An 18,334-nucleotide genomic window follows, 5' to 3' on the forward strand; every position below is an offset into this window, starting at 1 on the left:
ACAGCCATCTGACCGCAATTGGCCAATTGTCCTTCGGCTCCGAAGAGATGCGGTCTTACCCGTTCCATAACAACAGTTCCGGTTTCCGGTTGTATTTGGTGTGATTTTTGACATGCGGGGCAACAGCAGCGGAAATACATGGAACTCAAAAGGGTTGGAAGTTCACCTTCTTGCAGCGCATTGAAATGATCGAAAAATGAATAAAATAAATAAATAAAAAGATTTTAAAAATAAAATAGCCCTTGATGACTGGCACACATTCACACACCCTCCAGTGCATTGCAGGGGTTGGAGTAGATAACCCTTGTATGCATACTGTCTTAAAGGGACTGTTGTGATTTATTTATCCAAAGGGAATTTGGCTGCAATCTACAAGTTGTTTTACTTTAGGATAAAAAGGAGTGGAGACTGTAAGCTAAAGTTTTCACTGTAGCTCTCAGCAGCACTAATTTTAATCGTAAACATTTCATTTCTAGATCTGAACACCACAGAAGGAAGTAGCAGAACCTGCACACGAGCATCCATAAAAGAACAAATCACAGGGAAGCATTGAAATTTATTAACAAACCACTTCACACACCAAATGACAAATATATTTTAGTCTGAATGCAGAAGGCACATGGCAGGTGATGTATAACAACATTCAATTCAATAATCAGACCTGAGATACTATATAAAAACTAGAAAGTTGATTTGGACTAAGCACAAAAAGATTCTGATAAACACACAATGCCAGCAATATAGTTATATATATATAAAAAAATGTGCAGTAGTTTAGGATAGGAGCTTATTTCCATACATACTTTAAATTGATGCAACAATTCATCTTTACATACTTGGTTATAAATTGAAAGGCTCTCTTTGATTGGTATTTTCTGTTAAAACAAGTGCTTGCTCTTCAGTTTCACTGCTATAAAAAAATGATAACAATAGTAAAACTAATGCATGGGCTGTTTTTATTTTGATCATATATTTTGTGGTTTTTCATTTTGATTTTGTTCTGTGAACTGCTCTGAGATCTCCAGGTATAGGGCAGTATATAAATCCAATAAATAATAATGATTATGATGATGATGTCTCCTAAAGTGTGCACAGTCGTTATATGGACTCTGGGCAATTCTTTTTTCTATAACAATAATATGTCTGAGAGGATGGCCTGCCTACACCCAGCACAGTGAATTCACTGAGAAATCAAGTTATAAAGCCTATCCTGGTAGGTAAAAAAAGGTAAAGGATCCCTGGACGGCTAAGTCCAGTCAAAGGTGACTATAGGGTGTGGCGCTAATCTCGCTTTCAGGCCAAGGGAGCCAGCGTTTGTTTATAGACAGCTTTCCAGGTCATGTGGCCAGCACGACTAAACCGCTGCCATGACGGAAGCCAGAGCACATGGCAACGCTGTATACCTTCCCGTCACAGCAGTACCTATTTATCTACTTGCACTGGTGTGCTTTGAACTGCTAGGTTGGCAGGAGCTGGGACAGAGCAACAAGAGCTCATCCTGTCATGGGGATTTGAACCGCCAACCTTCCAATCAGCAACCTGAAGGGGCTCAGTGGTTTAGACCACAGCGCTACGCGTTCCCTACCTGGTAGGTATGCTTTTAGGATGTAGAGTGGTGATAGCACTGGCATTCTCGAATGCTCCCCAAACTGAACAATTCCTTGCAACTACAAAACTAGCACCTTAGGAAGAACTATTCAACCTTGTCCCCCAGAAACAGCCTTTTTGACTTAATTCTGCTGATTGCCCAAACTGTCCCACAAAGATTTAAACATTTTTTTCTGCCTCTGGAAATAATACTGTATGATATCACAATGTGGACAAGCTTTGGCAAACTTGTTTGCATGGTATGAATACGGAATGTGTCACACTGTTCTACCTATTGCACTTTGGTCAACATCTCAGTTGTTACAAATGCAACACATCATCAATGCATCTTACTACTCTTTGATCCCATCCCTTTTTATAATGTAACAAAAGTAAACAAATTTAAGCAGATCTTTCTCTCTTTCAAATATCAACCTTTAAGCCTCCAGATGAGGTTTTTGCATAACTTTTTTTTAACAGCATCTCCTTCATAATCTATTGAGTACTTTCATGAAGCAACTGCCTCCCAGTTACAGTAGAGGTGAGCTATTGTAATCTTACCTCTAGTGAATTTTCTCAGGCAGATTTTCAGCTGTCTAAGAAACATCGCTGTGGGAACCAAGGGGAACCAACATGTAGGAAGATTGGAAGCTTTTCATACCAGTCAGAATGTTGACCTTTCTAGCTCATTATTGTCTAAAGTGACTGAGAGCAGATTTTCAAGGTTTCAGACAGTAGTTTCTGTCTGGAGATGCCAGCGACTGAGCAATTTGCATGCTGTGGCTCAGAAGCCCATTGGAAAGTCTGATTGTGCTCTGAAGAGGTAAAAGAGAACATTGTGTTCTTCTTCCTTTAACTGCCCCTGATTCTATACACTCAGAAAGAAGTCACATTCTTCACTGGTATTTATTCCGAGATTAAGGGTCCATAAGATTGCAGCATTACAGTGCAATTGTATGCATGTCTACTTAGAGGTCAATTGGGTTCAATGTGATGTACTCCCAGGTGTGTACAAGATTGCTGCATTCGGGTACCAGGGCAACCTGAAGAATGAAAGGGATATAGCGTTTGGTATGTGGGCGAAGACTTAATCTATCTTTCTTCTCTGGTTGCAGACAGGCTGAGATGCTGATGAAATGTTTTCCAGTGTGAGAATGCTTGATTTACTGTGAACTGTTCCTGTGGAAGAATATGTGTTGTGCATTCAATAAAAACCCACATCAGTTTTCCCTGCAGGAAGATCCACAAGCAGTTTTCTAACCAGCTCAAAGAGCTAGATATTTTCTCAAAAAATTCACAGCACTTTCCCTTCCAATATAGTGTGTGCTTATATGAGTCTCATCATCACCACAGTGTCCATTTCATTACCACAAACCTAAATTTCATGTTGGAATAAGCGCAGACAATCTGTTTGGGCTCTCTCTCCTCACCAAACCCAGGAGAATTTAGAGATCAGACTGTTGTCTTCCAGGAACACACAGGAAAGGCCCAAAATTGAAACTTTTTAAAAGGTACAGAGATTTCCCTTTCTTGATAATGCACAAAAGTGAAGAGAAGTCTTGGATTTGGAAAACCTTCTTTTCAGCTTATGTGGCAGGACCCATAGAGGAGAGTCACAGGCAAGTTTATAGTTTGTTTTCTCTTTCTAAAGAAAGCCAGGCAAGAGATTAGCAGGATTCCTGCAGTCCATCTTGGAAAAGGTGAAGTATCTGCAAGAAGTTCACAGCTGCGTAGCTCTAAGCAAGAGAGACCTCTATAATTGCTGCAAATGGTGTGCCAAGAAGTGCCAAGAGAAGCCTTATCACGATGCCTGGAAAAAACAAGAAGAGTAAAGTTGGTAATTGTTCTCTGCAAGCTTTACCCATCCTCTACCCAGACACAACTTTTGCCTCCTTCCATTATTCTAAGAGAAATGTAGGAGCCAGCCCTTTCAGGGGAGAGTCAGGTACCACTGAAATCCCTGCAAAGAGGGAAAGTGAGGATCACAAAAAATTGAAATTATTACACTGAGATCAGATTCTGTTCAATATTTGATGGGAAAAGGGCATAACTCAAAGCCATGTCAGGGAGGGAGGAGAGAACACATTTGAAATTTGCAGGCTACTACCAAGCTTATGATTTTCTTTCCACATAGCTGAGTAAGGAACAGTGTTGATTTAGGGGTGGGTTTTTCCCAGCCACAGCAAACCTGTGACAGAAAAAGGCAGGGATTCACCCTCACCATCTGCCGATAGAGTTGTTGTTGTGCAGATCTGGATCCAACTACCAGGGCAGCGACAGCTATGCACAGTTCAAGAACCGAAAAGATGATAAACACCGCGTTCAGACCATATATCAGCGCCTGTGGGAAAAGGCAAGAAACAGTTGCACGGGTTGCTATTTATACAGCTCCAGAACTGAAAGCACAATCAAAACCCAATTGCTTGGAAGTGCAAGAGTTAACCTTCCAAAGCAGCTAAGTCCTGTGAGGTCTCTTTCAGTAACACCGATTTGAAAGATCTGAAGAAGATACACAAAATCCTCCAAGGACAGTGAGGTGAACAAATCGAAAGAGGGACTCCATGCTGAAGCCTAACGGTTGAAAGGTTGACTTAGGCTGTGTACACATGACTAGTTTAAAACACAGCCAGGTTGTCCTTTTAATCAACTGAAGCTGGTTTGAGCTGAAAAGTGCATACAAAGTGCATCATAAGAAAGGACAGGATAGATAATGGATTGCGTCTAGTGTCGTGTGCACACTGTTTTCCATTACTTTCCATTAAATGTTTGTTCTAGACCTTGTTGGAAGGGATAATTTAGGAATATCCCTAAATAACCTTAACTTCATTCCTGAGAATTAGGAAGATTGCAAAGGCGCTCCCCCCGCCCATCTTCTACCCTTATTCCAGAAAAAACAGATACTTGGGGTCCAATCACATAAGCAGGATTTAATAACTGGACCCTTGGCAGGAAAACATGGGAGGAATAAACCTTCAAATCCAAAGAACCATGTACATTATGTCTTTTTTTTATAGCAAGAGACCTGTACACACATTATATAATTAAGGAACTATAACCGCCAGGCATCAATCAATTATTTCCCTCAACTACATTTTATGTAGGCTAGTGCATTTTCCCTTTGAGAATGTTTCCTATTTCTGTGCCTACTGGAACGGTAACAAGCTCACTTTTATTTATTTTCAGTACTGATACTCCATGCTTTTGATCCGCCAGGACCCAAAGAGATGTAGTATGTTAAGACAATGCAAAATAACTTTTAATCTATATATTTGTATCAAGAAAATGGCACAACTACATCAAAACCAAAGCATATCCAGTTAACACCATTCTAGCCTGACAGCTCATTCAAAACATCAGATTTTGATCTCCAGCTGAAAGACAGGCACAGTTCAGGCTAAGGCAGCCCCCTTTTGAAAGGTCACCCCAAAGCAGCAGTGCTATAACTGAAAAGGCTCTGAAAGGCAGGCAGGACATGGACCTCAGGGGCAGACCTGAGTGTACATGGGCAGGCAGCTGTGGGATGAAGTGATCCTTCAGGCATCCTGGACCCAGCTTAGCACCACCTTGACTTGGTAACAATGCAGCTGGAATGATACACTTGATACAGCAAGTCCCAATTAGAAGTGTGGCTACATCATTTTTCACCAAGTGACATTTCTTCAAGGCCAACCCCATACTAAGTAGCTCAATAAAACACCACCACTATTCTTTCCAAGCTTGCCACTAACCTCAGCCCAGTATACCTGAAGGAGCATCTCCACCCTCATTGTTCAGCCTGGACACTGAAGTCCAGCGCCGAGGGCCTTCTGGCGGTTCCCTCACTGTGAGAAGTGAAGTTACAGGGAACCAGGCAGAGGGCCTTCTCAGAAGTGACGTCTGCCCTGGGTAACACCCTCCCATCAGATGTCAAGGAAATAAACAACTATCTGACTTTTAGAAGACATCTGAAGGCAGCCCTGTTTAGGAAAGTTTTTAATGTTTGATGTTTCATTCTGTTTTTAATCTGTCGGGAGCTGCCCAGAGTGGCTGGGATATAAATAAATTATTATTATTATTATTATTATTATTTCATTGCCTCATTTGGACACTTCTTTAATTTTGTTTGTTTGAAGTTGAAAAGGTGATTCAGCCAGCTGTTCTTTGCATCTAATCCACAGACAGGTGCAATATGTCTCCATATTGTGCTAAAATATCACACCAAAAAATAAATTTTATACAAAATAAATTTTGATCCACTGGGAGCTTTTAGCACGATTCAAGCCCTTCCTTTATTTTGTCTTAAATGCACCACAGATTCCCAATCTAGGATCTCTCTCTCTTTCTTTCTCTCTCTCTCTCTCTCCCCCCCCCCCTTCTTATTTTTCTCTTTCACAAAAGTACCTCACATACATTTCTAGACATCAGAGGGAAAGGGGATATCACATTATCCCCACTCTTGAATGACAGAGACAGGATGTCTTTATGCGCCTTGTTGGTCACTGACAAAGTCTTGTGAGGGTTAGTAGAGCCTCTCACTTGTGAATTAGCCATTTTCAGTTTCCTATAAGTCAATGGTAAGGCAGAATTATTTCATTTAGGCACAAAACAGTTCTGAAGAGTCTCTAGATGCCTGAAGCCTTTGCTGAATCAGATGACTTTTAGCAAATTATGGACTGCTACTACATGCACATGAAGAGATGGGGAAAAACTTACCTGAAGAGAACTGAAGCAATAACCATAACGCATCTCAGAATTGTCACACAAATCTCCTTGTTGATGGGTTTGTGCAATCTCAGTACTATGGAGGATTACAGCAACCAATGCAGCAACACAAACTAGCAAGTTGGCAGCGGAACTAGCTTTCACCTATATCAGTACATTGAAATAAAATAAATCAAGAGTTGCTCTATTACATCACTTCCATGTCTCTTGGTCTCAGAATTTACAGCCTTGATTTCTTTGGAGCCCTACATATGCATTCCTGAGCAATCCCTGTGCTCTAGAAGTTTGCTTCCCTGATTGCCAAGATTCACAAGTTTTTTTTAAGGCCACAGATGGAGAAGCTGTGGCCCTCCAGATGTTGTTATTCCCATCAGCCCCAGCCCAAATGGCCAATGGTCAGGGATGTTGGGACTTGTAGTCCAAGAACATTTGGAGGACTACACTTTCCTCACCCTGTGCTAGGCAGATTGCCTGTGATACATTGCAGTGAATGTCCCAAATTTGGACTTTCTCACAACAACGTAGACATTATGATTGTATTAGAGAATTATTAAACTGACTCACATATCCTACGAAAATAACCTGACCACCTCTCAGCAACTTCACCTTGCCTCCATTACAACAATTATCTTTATTTGAGCTTTGTCTTCTTAAGGCCTTGGCCAGAACAAACCAAGGATCTGTTTGCCCAGCAAACAACCCTGAAGACGTATTGGCAACAGCTTTAGACATACCCTTATCATGTCAATTTTTCGAAAAAGATACCCGGGAGAATATTTACCAGCCATTGAAGATCTCTTTTCTCCATTTCTACCAACAATGACCCAGAGATCAGGAGCTACACAGGGAAGGAAAAACCAAGAACAGTCACCAGGCTGAGTCTCATTCCATAAAGAAAATAGAGCACAGAGACTCTCAAGTCAGGTTGCATTGGTCAGAAAGGCCAAAACCTTCTCTAACCCCACCACCTCCTAAGCTCACGCCAACCAGAGGCTTTTTTACATTACCAACTGAGGTTAGTAACATGTGAACCAACTCAAAAGCTACCTCTGTAAAGAGTCCTAAGCTTGAGTACTAAACAAACATTGTCATTTGTGAAGAAGATGCAAGTACCTATTAGACAGAATGGCATCTCCCCAAATAGATTTGCAGCAGAACAAACACTTGGGCAGACCACAGGCAGGAGTGTTGAGTTTTCTTCTTTGGCGATCACTCGTGGCTGAGTAAGATTGTTTTCCATGAAAACGGTCTTAACAGTGAGTCCGTGTGGAGGCCAGTTCTGGATCCACATGTCCTTCCACCGTGGGGACATAGGTTTCTGGGTGGGATTTGATCACAGTGAGGGTTTGCCAAACATGCCTTCCTCTTAGCCCTTTTCATGCTTCTTCAAAGTCCACGACACCTTTGGTAAAGGCTGTTCTCCAACTGGAGTGCTTGCAGGCCTGTGTTTCCCAGTTATCAGTGCTTATACTACATTTTTAAAGATTTGCCTTGAGAACGTCTTTAAACCTCTTTTGTTGTCCACCAGTATTTCACTTTCCATTCTTAAGTTGGGAATACTTAGAGTAGTTGTTTTGGAAGACGATAAGGCCACAGGCAGGGGTGATGAGTACCTCATGTCTTGGTGCACCTCAAGCACCAACAATTTTTTATGGCAGAAGCTTTTGTGGACTGTAACCCACAAAAGCTTCTGCCATAATATTTCTGTTAGCCTTTTAAGGTGCTGCACGATTCATTGTTGTTTTTGCTACAACACACCAACATGGATACCCCAAAGGGAAATGATTACCTTGGTTTAGGATTCAGCCTCTTTGTGGCTCTAGGTCTCTGTGTCTAAAATTAGAGAGGCCTCCCCAGAAGCTTTGGTAGGTGAAAGAGCCTCCAAGCCTCTCAGCCAAAGTCTGCTTACCAAGATCCCGAACCAGAAGTAGAGACCACTCTTCACAGTCAGGGTCTTTGAATCTTCTTGTGCTACTGTCAGGGCAACTCCAAAACATATCTCTATAGCCCCCACAACGATCTGCACAGTCTGGAGGGGAAGAACAATGGTATTGTGGATGAGCAATCGTGGACAAGTGCTATAATCCTTGCCAGCTTCACCACCACTCTCCTTTTCCACATGTTAGTGTTGCCTACAATTGTTCTGTTTCTAATCACCTCCCTCATCACTATCAGGAACATAGAAAGCTACCTTATAGAGACAGAACATTGGGTCCCTCCAGGATTTGGGCCTAGTTTGATAAGCCTATAGGGCCTTACCCCAAGGGCCTTGGGAAGCATATTCTTGGTGTTTTTGCTATAGGCTGATGCACCGTGTGATACAGTGACAGTAGTTCCTGACGTATTTGTTGTGCCTGCTTCCTGCTGGCCTGGCTGAACGACTTTTGAGATGATCCTCACGTTTCCGCATTCTGTCACAGTGGTGGACATTTCTGGACAAAAGAAAGGATAATGGACTTAGTAAGCAGGGGATGAGCAGAACAAGGCGGAACCAGAGGCTGGTCATGACATGCACATGTATGCTCTCTACAGAACGGCGCCATGCCCCTTCTCTGCTGGCACCACCAGTCTGCAGTGGGAGCTATGTTCCATACATATTAGGCAACTCATCCTCCAAGTTCCTATACTTATGTGGCCTAGATGGTACCATTCGCACAAAAGCAGGAGGCTTAAGGGAACCTCGAGGTTTGCAGAAGCACAAAAAACTCTAATAAGGACCCCTTGCTCTCCCATGCCCCCAAAATGACCAGCCAAAGGAGGACTAAGCAGACACAGTGGACACAGAATGATACCTGGCTGTCGGCAGGTGAGACAGAATGCAGCATCCTGAAAAAGGGTGCGGCTGGCACCTTGACTAGGAGCACTCTGCACTGCAACATTTTGTCGCAGGACGCACTGGTAGCACTCACGAGTAGATGGCGTCTCTTTACCTAAAAGGAGGTGTTATCTTCCTGGTTCTGTTCAGTTACACCTGCAAACTCTCAAACCGATTAAGGCTGCTGGTTGGCAGCCCTGAGCTATATGGCTCCACTGCGGGCACTCTGGAGAGCATCATTTAATATACAAGAATTGTAACGAGTTTCTTATGTCGTCTCCTCTCCAAAATACGCTAAAAACCTAAGAGGCCTCCATTCTCACCTGTAGCAGCAAGAGCAGTTCCTTCTTTGGGGTCTGCTCAGCATTTTAACAGAGGCTGAATAGACTCCAGTTTTACTCTCACTTGCCAGCTTCGGACACTGTTGTCCATGAAAGGACATTCTTCAAAGGAAGACCTCCTGCCAGTGTACTTGGAAGCCCCTTCTCTGGCCAAATATGGGCCGCAAGGGATGACTGGTGCTCTCTCACCCTGCTAACCCCAAGAACATTCTCTGGTTTCACCGAAAACCACGATGGGCTCGTCACTGTGGTTAAAAACTATCATGATAACTAATTCCTCCCTATTGCGCCATATTCTACATGGGATTGCTCAATTTGTTCTAATGTTGCAGTCCTAGCAGGAACACCCTTGGTTCCAGAGGGGATGGTAACATATTGTAAAAGAACAAGAAGTTAGGAAAGAGCAAAAGAGCAGCATCATCACACCAAGGGCCTAGCTCTAGCCGACAGAGGAGCAATTTGCACACATGAGCAATTGCATGAGTGACATTAAAGAAATAATGCTGATTTAGCAAGCAGACCCCTGTGACATCTTAAGGGGACCAATTTATATATTTCTTCCTGCCATTGTTGCTGCCCCAAAGGTTTCTTCGTAAAGGCAATTTCCACAGTAATGCGCATGCATGAAACATTTGTGCATCAGCTGTCTTCAGTGATATGTATGCAACACCAATATTGCAGCTATGGTATCAAAAGGCAGCTGAGAAATGTGGTGGGAACAACAGGGTCACACTCCCTGACTCTCTCCCCGAGGTCATCCGTCAGGGCAACCAAGCAAGAGTGGCCAGGGTGGGGGTGGGGGCCAGAAGCGCACACCCGGCTTCTTGTTGGATATTCCGACTGAGTACAGCCTGAATATTCAACTTTCACTTGTTTTAAAAAGTCTGTTACCCTTTCACTTATGGTGATGAAATCAAAATGTGCAGGTCTACAGAGAACTTTAAGACTGTGTGCACACTGCACCCAGTATATACCACCTCTGCTGATTTGGGAAGTGACAGGCACACAACATTAACCAAAGTCCACACCTATCTTGCACTTTTTAAAATGAAATATTTACATTTTGATGCATTTCCCCCTCAAACCTGCATAGATCAGAATTGGGCGGCGGGGGGAGGGGGAGAACCTAAAGAAGGATGTACTTGTGTTTTAAGCTGGTAATGCGTACACAGCCTAAATGCGCAAAGCTAAAATTCTGGTACAAAATGCTGACACTCTTGAGTCGCTCTTCTACTCTCTTTCTTCCTCTGTGTTTTAAACAACATTTTAAAAAGGCATTGATCTCTCTGGTGCAGACCTCCTCAGACTGGGGTGCAACCCAGAAATGGGTTATGACAACAACCCACCTGTCCAAGACCCTGCCATTGCTTCAAATTATATGAGGTGACTAAGACATGGCACAAAAGGAGGGTGATTTGACAAGGGGACTGTTACGAAACTGGACAAAAGCAAGCAGAGAATCAGCACAGAAGCAAATACCCTTCTGCATTCTACATAAGACAAACAAGTCAGTCTCCAAGCAAAAGAACACACAATTCTGACATCAGTAACGGCAATATCTAAAAACTGGGGGTGGCCGTTTCAACCACTTTGTAACTGATTTTAAAATGTCCATCCTTGAACAAAGGAATTGCAGAGGGAGGCAACAAGTCATTAAGAGGTTTAATGCTGTTTAATTTTTTTTCTTCATTAAAACAACGGCCTGTGATTCATTAGTTTGTCCATGTCGAGATAATGCATTACCATCAACAACTGTTTTGTGAATGGCCACGGTTAACTACGTACTTATCCCTGTTTGGACTGCCAGTCTTGTATTTCTCTGTGACCTCACTGTTATGCTCTTCCCCCATGTACTACGGAGAACACTTCACGAATCCGATGAATGGACTCTAGCCCACGAAAGCTTCTGCCAGAATACATTTGTTACTCGTCTTTAAGTTACCGCAACCCCCTTGGCTGCTTCGGAAGCAAATGTGGAGCAGTCTATTTTTTTTTTTAAAAGGCAGCGTTGATCAAAGACGGGAATTGATTCTCTCACGAGCTGTCAAATTCTCCTGTGGGTTTTCTTCTTTTTAGGGCGGGGGACGTTTCCTCAACTGTATCTGATGCACACACTTCCCTCCTGCTTTGGGGTTTCCACTAAGCTGCAGATTTACCCCCCACCTACCACTCTTTCCTCCCCCAACCCCCCCCCCAAAGCACGCTCATGTTGGAGCAGGGCATGCAAACAGGAGGACAAGCTCACCTGCGATGAAGTCGGGCTCGCCTGCAAAATGAGGGGTTTGCAAAGGTTGGTCTCGCCCTTTTGGAAGGCGCGTCTGTGGAAGCAAGGATCCGTGTCTGGATAATGTTTACCGCCTCTGCTTCTCTCTTGGTGTCTCCCGTGCAAATGGTCGCGAGGGATCCTCCTAGAGCTTAGCTTTCGCCTGCCTTTCTCTCCCTGGAAACGAATGGCCAGGATCCAGCAGGGGGCAGAATGGAGCTGATAGTTGGCGTTCGTGAACTGCTTTTCTGCTCCCGGAGTTCTTGTGCAGTAAACACATTCTTGCCTACCTGCCAGAACCGTTACAATTATAGCTTTGTCAAAATCGGGGGCTTGGAGAGGGATAGAGTGAGGAAAAAGAGAGGGACGCAACCTTACCGGTAGGCAACATTATTAGCATCGATAAAGGTGCGCAGATGTTGTTTTTAGGGCGTTCAAAATGCTTTTCGTGCATTGTTAAAGTCATTGTTGCAGCAGCAGCCCTGCAAGGTCGGGTAAGTATTATCCTCAAGTTGCAGATGAGCTTCGTGGTTGCTGAGGCTGAGAGGGTCTTCCCTAAGGAGTTCCTAAATAGGATGGAGAGTTGAACTAGAGGCATTTGGTCCACGCACTCTGAGCTGTTATTCAAGAACAAAATTGTTTACAAAAATTGATATAATTCATAAGGCTGCAGCCCTGGGAATTGTTAGGATGTGGCCCAGAGTCTTTGGAACAGGGTTCTGGATTTCTTGTCTAATCCCTCCCTTTAAAATTCTCTTTCTTTCTTTCTTTCTTTCTTTCTTTTACTTTGCTTAAAGGGTGGCTGGGCACACTGTGTACACAACGTATATTTAAAGCACCTGATCCCCATGCAAAGTATCCTGGGAATGGTGGTTTACCTCTCACAGTTACAACTCCTAGTTCAAATACAGTTCTCCAAATTATTTTGGGAAAAGCTATGTGCTTTCAGTAAATCGTGTGCATGCAGCCACAGAGCCCATGAGACTTCAGGCACCTGTCATCTTAATATACTCAGAGGCAACTTTAGGTCATAGGTGTGTGCCCCAAGCTTCCAGAGTGGTTTTACAGTCAATCCCTGTTCACCAGGAACTCTTGGAATAGTGGTTATCTGAGGGGAATAGGAGTGGTATTGTGGTGCTTTAAAAGTATGGTGCGATGAAGAACTTGAGAGGATTGCCTCATGTAATAATTGCTCAAACCATGGAAAAAGGAAAGATATTTCCTAGAAATTTAGAGGAGGGAAAAAATGAAGAGTGGGGGGGAGAGAAAGCACAGCAAAAATAGCGAATGATTCAATGCTACTTTTTATTATTAAAGTTTTTATTTCCAATTTCAACATAACAAAATGTAAAAAACATATCATATTCATTATTTCCCCCTTTCCCCCTCCCCAATATACCCTCCCCCCCAAGACTTCCCTCAGCTCTTCTCTCTGATTTCTCAAACGTTATTCTCTGCATATTATAGAATTGTATAGATCCTTATCTATCTACCATATTATCGATCAATAAATTTGTGTATGTTTATTCAAAGCCTGTAGAGGAGTGCAGTTCATTTTGCTGTCTTTTTAAGTAATTTGTAAAAAGTTCCCATTCTTCTTTAAAGTCACAGTTGTCCTTATCTCGCAGTTTGTATGTCAGTTTAGCCAATTCTGCATAGCTCATCAGTTTCTCTTGCCATTGTTCCTTTATTGGGGTTTCCTCATTCTTCCATCCTTGTGCTATCAAGACTTTTGCCGCTGTTGTAGCATACATGAATAAATTCTTTGTTTTCCTTGGCAGGTCTTGTCCTACAATCCCTAACAGAAATGCTTCTGGGTTTTTTTTTACAAATGTCATTTTAAACATTTTCTTCAATTCATTATATATCATTTCCCAATTTTTTAAAATTTTTCTTTAAAATGCTTCTCTGATAAAAGGTCCCTTCTTTTTCTTGAGGGCTTAAGGGCTCAAGTGGAGGATAGGACGGCCACTTAAAGATCACCAAAGAAGAGGACAAAATAAGATATATGTTTACAGCTTAGGGGGTAGAGCATGAGACTCTTAATTTCAGGGTTGTGGGTTCAAGCCCCACGTTTGGCAAAAGATTCCTGCATTGCAGGGGGTTCGGCTAGATAACCCTCGTGAGCATCTTCCAAGGGACAATTCTATGATTCTATGATATGTGCACATGCTCGTTTTTTATGAACAGTTGGAGTCAATATTGCCTCTCTTCATATAAAGAAACTTTTATTATTATTATTATTATTATTATTATTATTGAGATTTTCAGTTAAACAGAAAACAGAAAACAAACCAGAACAAACAATCAAAAAGTAAAACAAACACTCTTAACAATCATTCTTTGGTACCATCATCTTATTTACATTGCGTTGGATCATGCCTCGACTTCCTTCCTATCCCGTTGCAGTTTTCTTGGTATACTTCTACTCTTACAGTTTCTGTTCCAATTATGTACACGTCACAAGGTTTATGTTAAGCCTACTGTAGTTTTTAAATTTCTACAATTACTTTCAATATATGTCACAAATTTACTCCATTCTGCAATAAACTTTGTACCTTCTTGGTGTCTAATTTTATGCGTCATTCTTGCTAATTCTGCGTATTCAAATAATTTTATAACAAATTAAAGAAAATTTTCAGATATACTTTTCCAAAAAAACCGGAGGCATTTTTGTTAGGAATAATAGGTGACGAAATTAAAAAGGAAGATCAGAGATTGTTTCAATATGCGACGGTGGCGGCCAGGGTATTGATAGCTCAAAAATGGAAATCAGCAGAGATCCCTACAGTTATGGATTGGCAAGTAAAATCATATAAAGAAACTTCTGATCAGTTATTGGGATGACTGAATCCATTATGTTCCATGTTTCTGGTACACAAGAATATAGTATGTAAATTTATTGTTTATGTTTTGTTACTTAGTTTCATATAAAATTACATTACATTATGTTCGTTTATATTATCCAGAGTATGCACGGCTGACGAAGCCCGGTTGGGCGAAACAAGGAATTATCCTGGAATCCTTGTCTTATTTTCTGCATGTGCCATACTTTCAAGTTTTTCATCTGATACCTACTTGCAAGGAATGCTAGAATTCTCAAAAGTATCGACACGTGGAGCACTACAAGATTGAAATAAGCATTCCACATCGTGGTTATTGCTAATATAAGAACTGAATAGACTGTATCTCCTGATCAATCCACTGGACTTTAATCTCTCAGAATATGTTCCACTCATATGATAATTTGGTCTATGGAATTACATATTGTGGCATGATATGTTGAATTGTTTTTTGAAATAGAAGTTATACTGTTACATACAGCCTGTTACGTCATGTGTGTCATTACCAGAGGCAAAATCTAGCAATAATTATTAAAGTTTAAAAAGAAATATAATTCATCTGTTTAATGGAAGCACATCCTAACTGCACTTATTAGGGTGTAAGCCCTACAGGAGAAAGTAAGGACTTACTTGGGAGTAAAACATGCCTAGGCTTATTCTCTCACATGCTTGCATAGGTGTGCAGGCACCTGCATGCAGCCACATCAATATGGCAGATAGCGCAACAAAAGAGGAGAGTTGGAAAGCAATAGTCATTAAGAGTCATTAGCGATTTCGTAAGAAATGTACAAAAAGAAGGAGTTGGAAGGGAGAGAGAGGGGAAGTGAAACAATAAGCAAGTTTCTGATCCTCATTCTGAAAAAGACCCAAGCCGTTGAACTTGCTAAATGTGTTTCCCAGAATCCTTTGCAACATTCTTTAAATCCACTGTTACTGTGTTCCTCTTGTGGCTGCTAATTCCGATGGGTCGTCCTTGATTTGTGGCCTTCTTTCTGCTACAACCTTTTCCCCAATATCCATTATGCACTGGGATACAGGTGTCAGGACATGGATGTAGCCAGGGAAGGCCCCCTAAATCAAGTAAATAAAAAAAAATACTTAAATGGCCAATTGCCTGCTCCCCCCCATATATCCATGTGTCAGGAGAAGGAAAAGGAGGTCTGTCTTGCCAAACAGCAGTTCTCTCTGCTGGATTACTGAGTTCACATTGCAGACTTGATTCTTGCAAAACTGTCCCATGCAGAAGTGAAGGGTTTCAAATCACTTGCTTTCCTTTGCACTTCTTTTCTTAGAAATCATTAGCTGTAATTCAGATGGTGAAACTCACGGAGGAAACCACAAGAAAGATGGTTACTTCTTCCCAATATTTAGTGACTGGGGGAAAAGTTTGTTATTGAACAAACAATGAAATTTTTTCAGGGTCATGTTGAGTGCTTCTTCAGATGACCTGTTTGTTGAGCATTTGTACTGATTTCTTTTTCTTTGTTTTATTTAACAAGATTGTTGATTGCCCAAATAAACAAGGAAATCTATGCTGTAGAAAAACACCCTTCTAAGCAGTTTGCTTGCATAAAGATAAGGCAGAGGCTAAACTGGAAACACAAATATATTAGGCACCAGGTGAAAACATTTCTCTTTACCCAGGCTTTCAGCCATTAAATAATCTATGACCTATTACATGGGGGACGGGCTGTTATTATTATGCTGTGTATTATTATGCTGAGTAAGTTATATTCTTTTTAAAAAACCTTTTTATTGAGTTTTACATTGCAAATTTAAATTCAAACAATAAACACCACCATCATTTAGGATTCCCTGAATCCCTTGACTCCCCTCCACCCTTCCATGGTTACCATTTTCAAACTTTTCCCACTGCTTCACTAATTTTCTCTATTTTTCTTATTTAAAACACCTTTACCTTAGTTTTAGTACATTACAAACGTTACTCGAATCCTACCAAAGTTTTTAGTTGTTTACAGTGTTCTCTTATGTACAATATAAAATTTTCCCATTCCTTTTTAAAGTTCTTCTCTTTCTGGTTTCTGATTTTCCCGTTCAATTTCACCATTTCGGCGTAGTCCATCATTTTCATCAGCAATTCATCTCTGGTCGGGACTTTATCTTCTTTCCATTTCAGGGCCAGTAGTATCTGCGCTGCTCTTGTCGCATATATAAATAATCGTCTCTGCTCATTTGGTATCTCTGCACCTAAAATTCCTAGTAAAAATTCCTCTGGTTTTTCCACAAATGTTGTTTTAAACATTTCCCCCCAACTCATTATATATCATTTCCCAGAATACATTTGTTACATTGCATGTCTACCACATGTGGTAGAATGTGCCTTCCTTCTCCTTACATTTCCAATATACATTTGAAGCAGTTCTATACATCTTAGCTAATTTTCTAGGTGTTAAATACCACCGATATATCATTTTCATATAGTTCTCCTTCAACGCACAGCATCCTGTAAATTTTAATTCATCCCTCCATAACTTTTCCCGAGATGAAAATTGGATATTGTGCCCAATATCTTGTGCCCATTGTATCATTACTGATTTAACTTCTTCATCCTTAGTATGCCACCCTAGTAACAATTTACATATTTTAGAAAGTAACTTCATATTATTTTCCAATAATTTTTTTTCAAACCTTGAAATTTCCTAACTAAATCCATTTTTCTTATCCATTTTAAACACATTATTTAATTGGTGATATTGCAACCAGTCCGTTACTAACCGTCTTATGTCCTCAAAGCTTTTCAGTTTCATTTGTTGTTCTACTTCCATGAGCAACTCTTTATAGGTTGCCCATTCACTTTTTGCATTAGTCTTTTTTCAAGGATCTTACTTCCAATGGGGAAAGCCACCATGGTGTATTCTGCTCTAACAGGTTTTTATATTTTCCCCGTACACCATAAATTGATAGTCTTACCAAGTGATTAAAAAACCCTTTATGCACTTTCGTCTTCTCATACCATAAATATACATGCCAAGTAAGTTATATTCTTAATGTTGCACACCACCCTGGGATCTTTGGATGAAGGGATATTAACAACAACAATAACAACAATAAAATTTTATTTTATTAAGATTTTGAGGTGGATGATGCACACCCTACAACATGTTTGAGCCTTTTATTTTATTTTTTTTTAAATGATATTTATTAAGATTTTCAAAAATACAGAAAGTAAAGATTAAAGTACATTCAAAGCCTTATTTTCATACATCCACTTTCCGGGACTCCCCCCTTCCCCCACCCCTACCATATTCCCCTTTCATATTATTGGCTCCACAAGCTCTCAGTTCTAATTAAAACTTAATTTGTTTCTCCCCAGGGCCCACCCCATTTTCATTCCACAATTTCCCTTTTTTTAAAGATAAGGACACCCCACACAATAGAAATATAAGAAATAAGAAATAAAAATATAATAGGTGAAAAAGAGCCAGTTCAGAAAAAAAAAAGTTGACAAGCCTTTGGATTTTAGTTCTCCCCCCCCTGTCCCCGGTTTAATTTCCCCCTGACCACCAAACCATGTTATCTGCCTGGAATTCTTAAAGTCCATAAATCACCTATTTCCCCCAACTCCTTGCTGGCTTTTTCTTTTTATAATTATTTTTTAAGACATTTAACTTCAAATCTTTAATAAAACTCCCCCCATTGTTCTTTCCAAGTTGTAGTCCAATTTCCTCTTGTTCCGCTGCTGAAACGTTCTAATTCAGAAGTTTAGTAACTCTGCAGGGATTATTGTTATTCAGGAACAAAAACTTGCGTTCAGTCCCTTCCT

General features: G+C 40.9%; 1 protein-coding gene and 1 long non-coding RNA gene across 2 annotated transcripts; one reads left to right on the forward strand and one right to left on the reverse strand.

Moving 5' to 3' along the window:
- Positions 1-536: 536 nt before the first annotated feature.
- On the reverse strand, positions 537-11,861 carry LOC308472849 (membrane-spanning 4-domains subfamily A member 15-like). Its single transcript, XM_080998099.1, has 7 exons — positions 11,690-11,861; positions 8,548-8,720; positions 8,198-8,317; positions 7,070-7,126; positions 6,280-6,432; positions 3,809-3,928; positions 537-3,397 (listed from the first exon to the last, which is right to left on the reverse strand). Exons 2-7 carry the CDS (start codon positions 8,716-8,718, stop codon positions 3,389-3,391), a joined length of 630 nt encoding a protein of 209 aa, XP_080854225.1. The 5' UTR covers positions 8,719-8,720; positions 11,690-11,861; the 3' UTR covers positions 537-3,388.
- A 121-nt stretch (positions 11,862-11,982) lies between these two features.
- On the forward strand, positions 11,983-17,049 carry LOC308472877. Its single transcript, XR_013983798.1, has 3 exons — positions 11,983-12,201; positions 14,677-15,603; positions 16,993-17,049. It is a non-coding gene; the product is annotated as an uncharacterized lncRNA (long non-coding RNA).
- The last annotated feature ends 1,285 nt before the right edge of the window (positions 17,050-18,334 follow it).

The sequence above is a fragment of the Podarcis pityusensis genome (assembly GCF_964106645.2).
Source record: "Podarcis pityusensis genome assembly, chromosome: 1".
Taxonomy (NCBI): Eukaryota; Metazoa; Chordata; class Lepidosauria; order Squamata; family Lacertidae; genus Podarcis; species Podarcis pityusensis.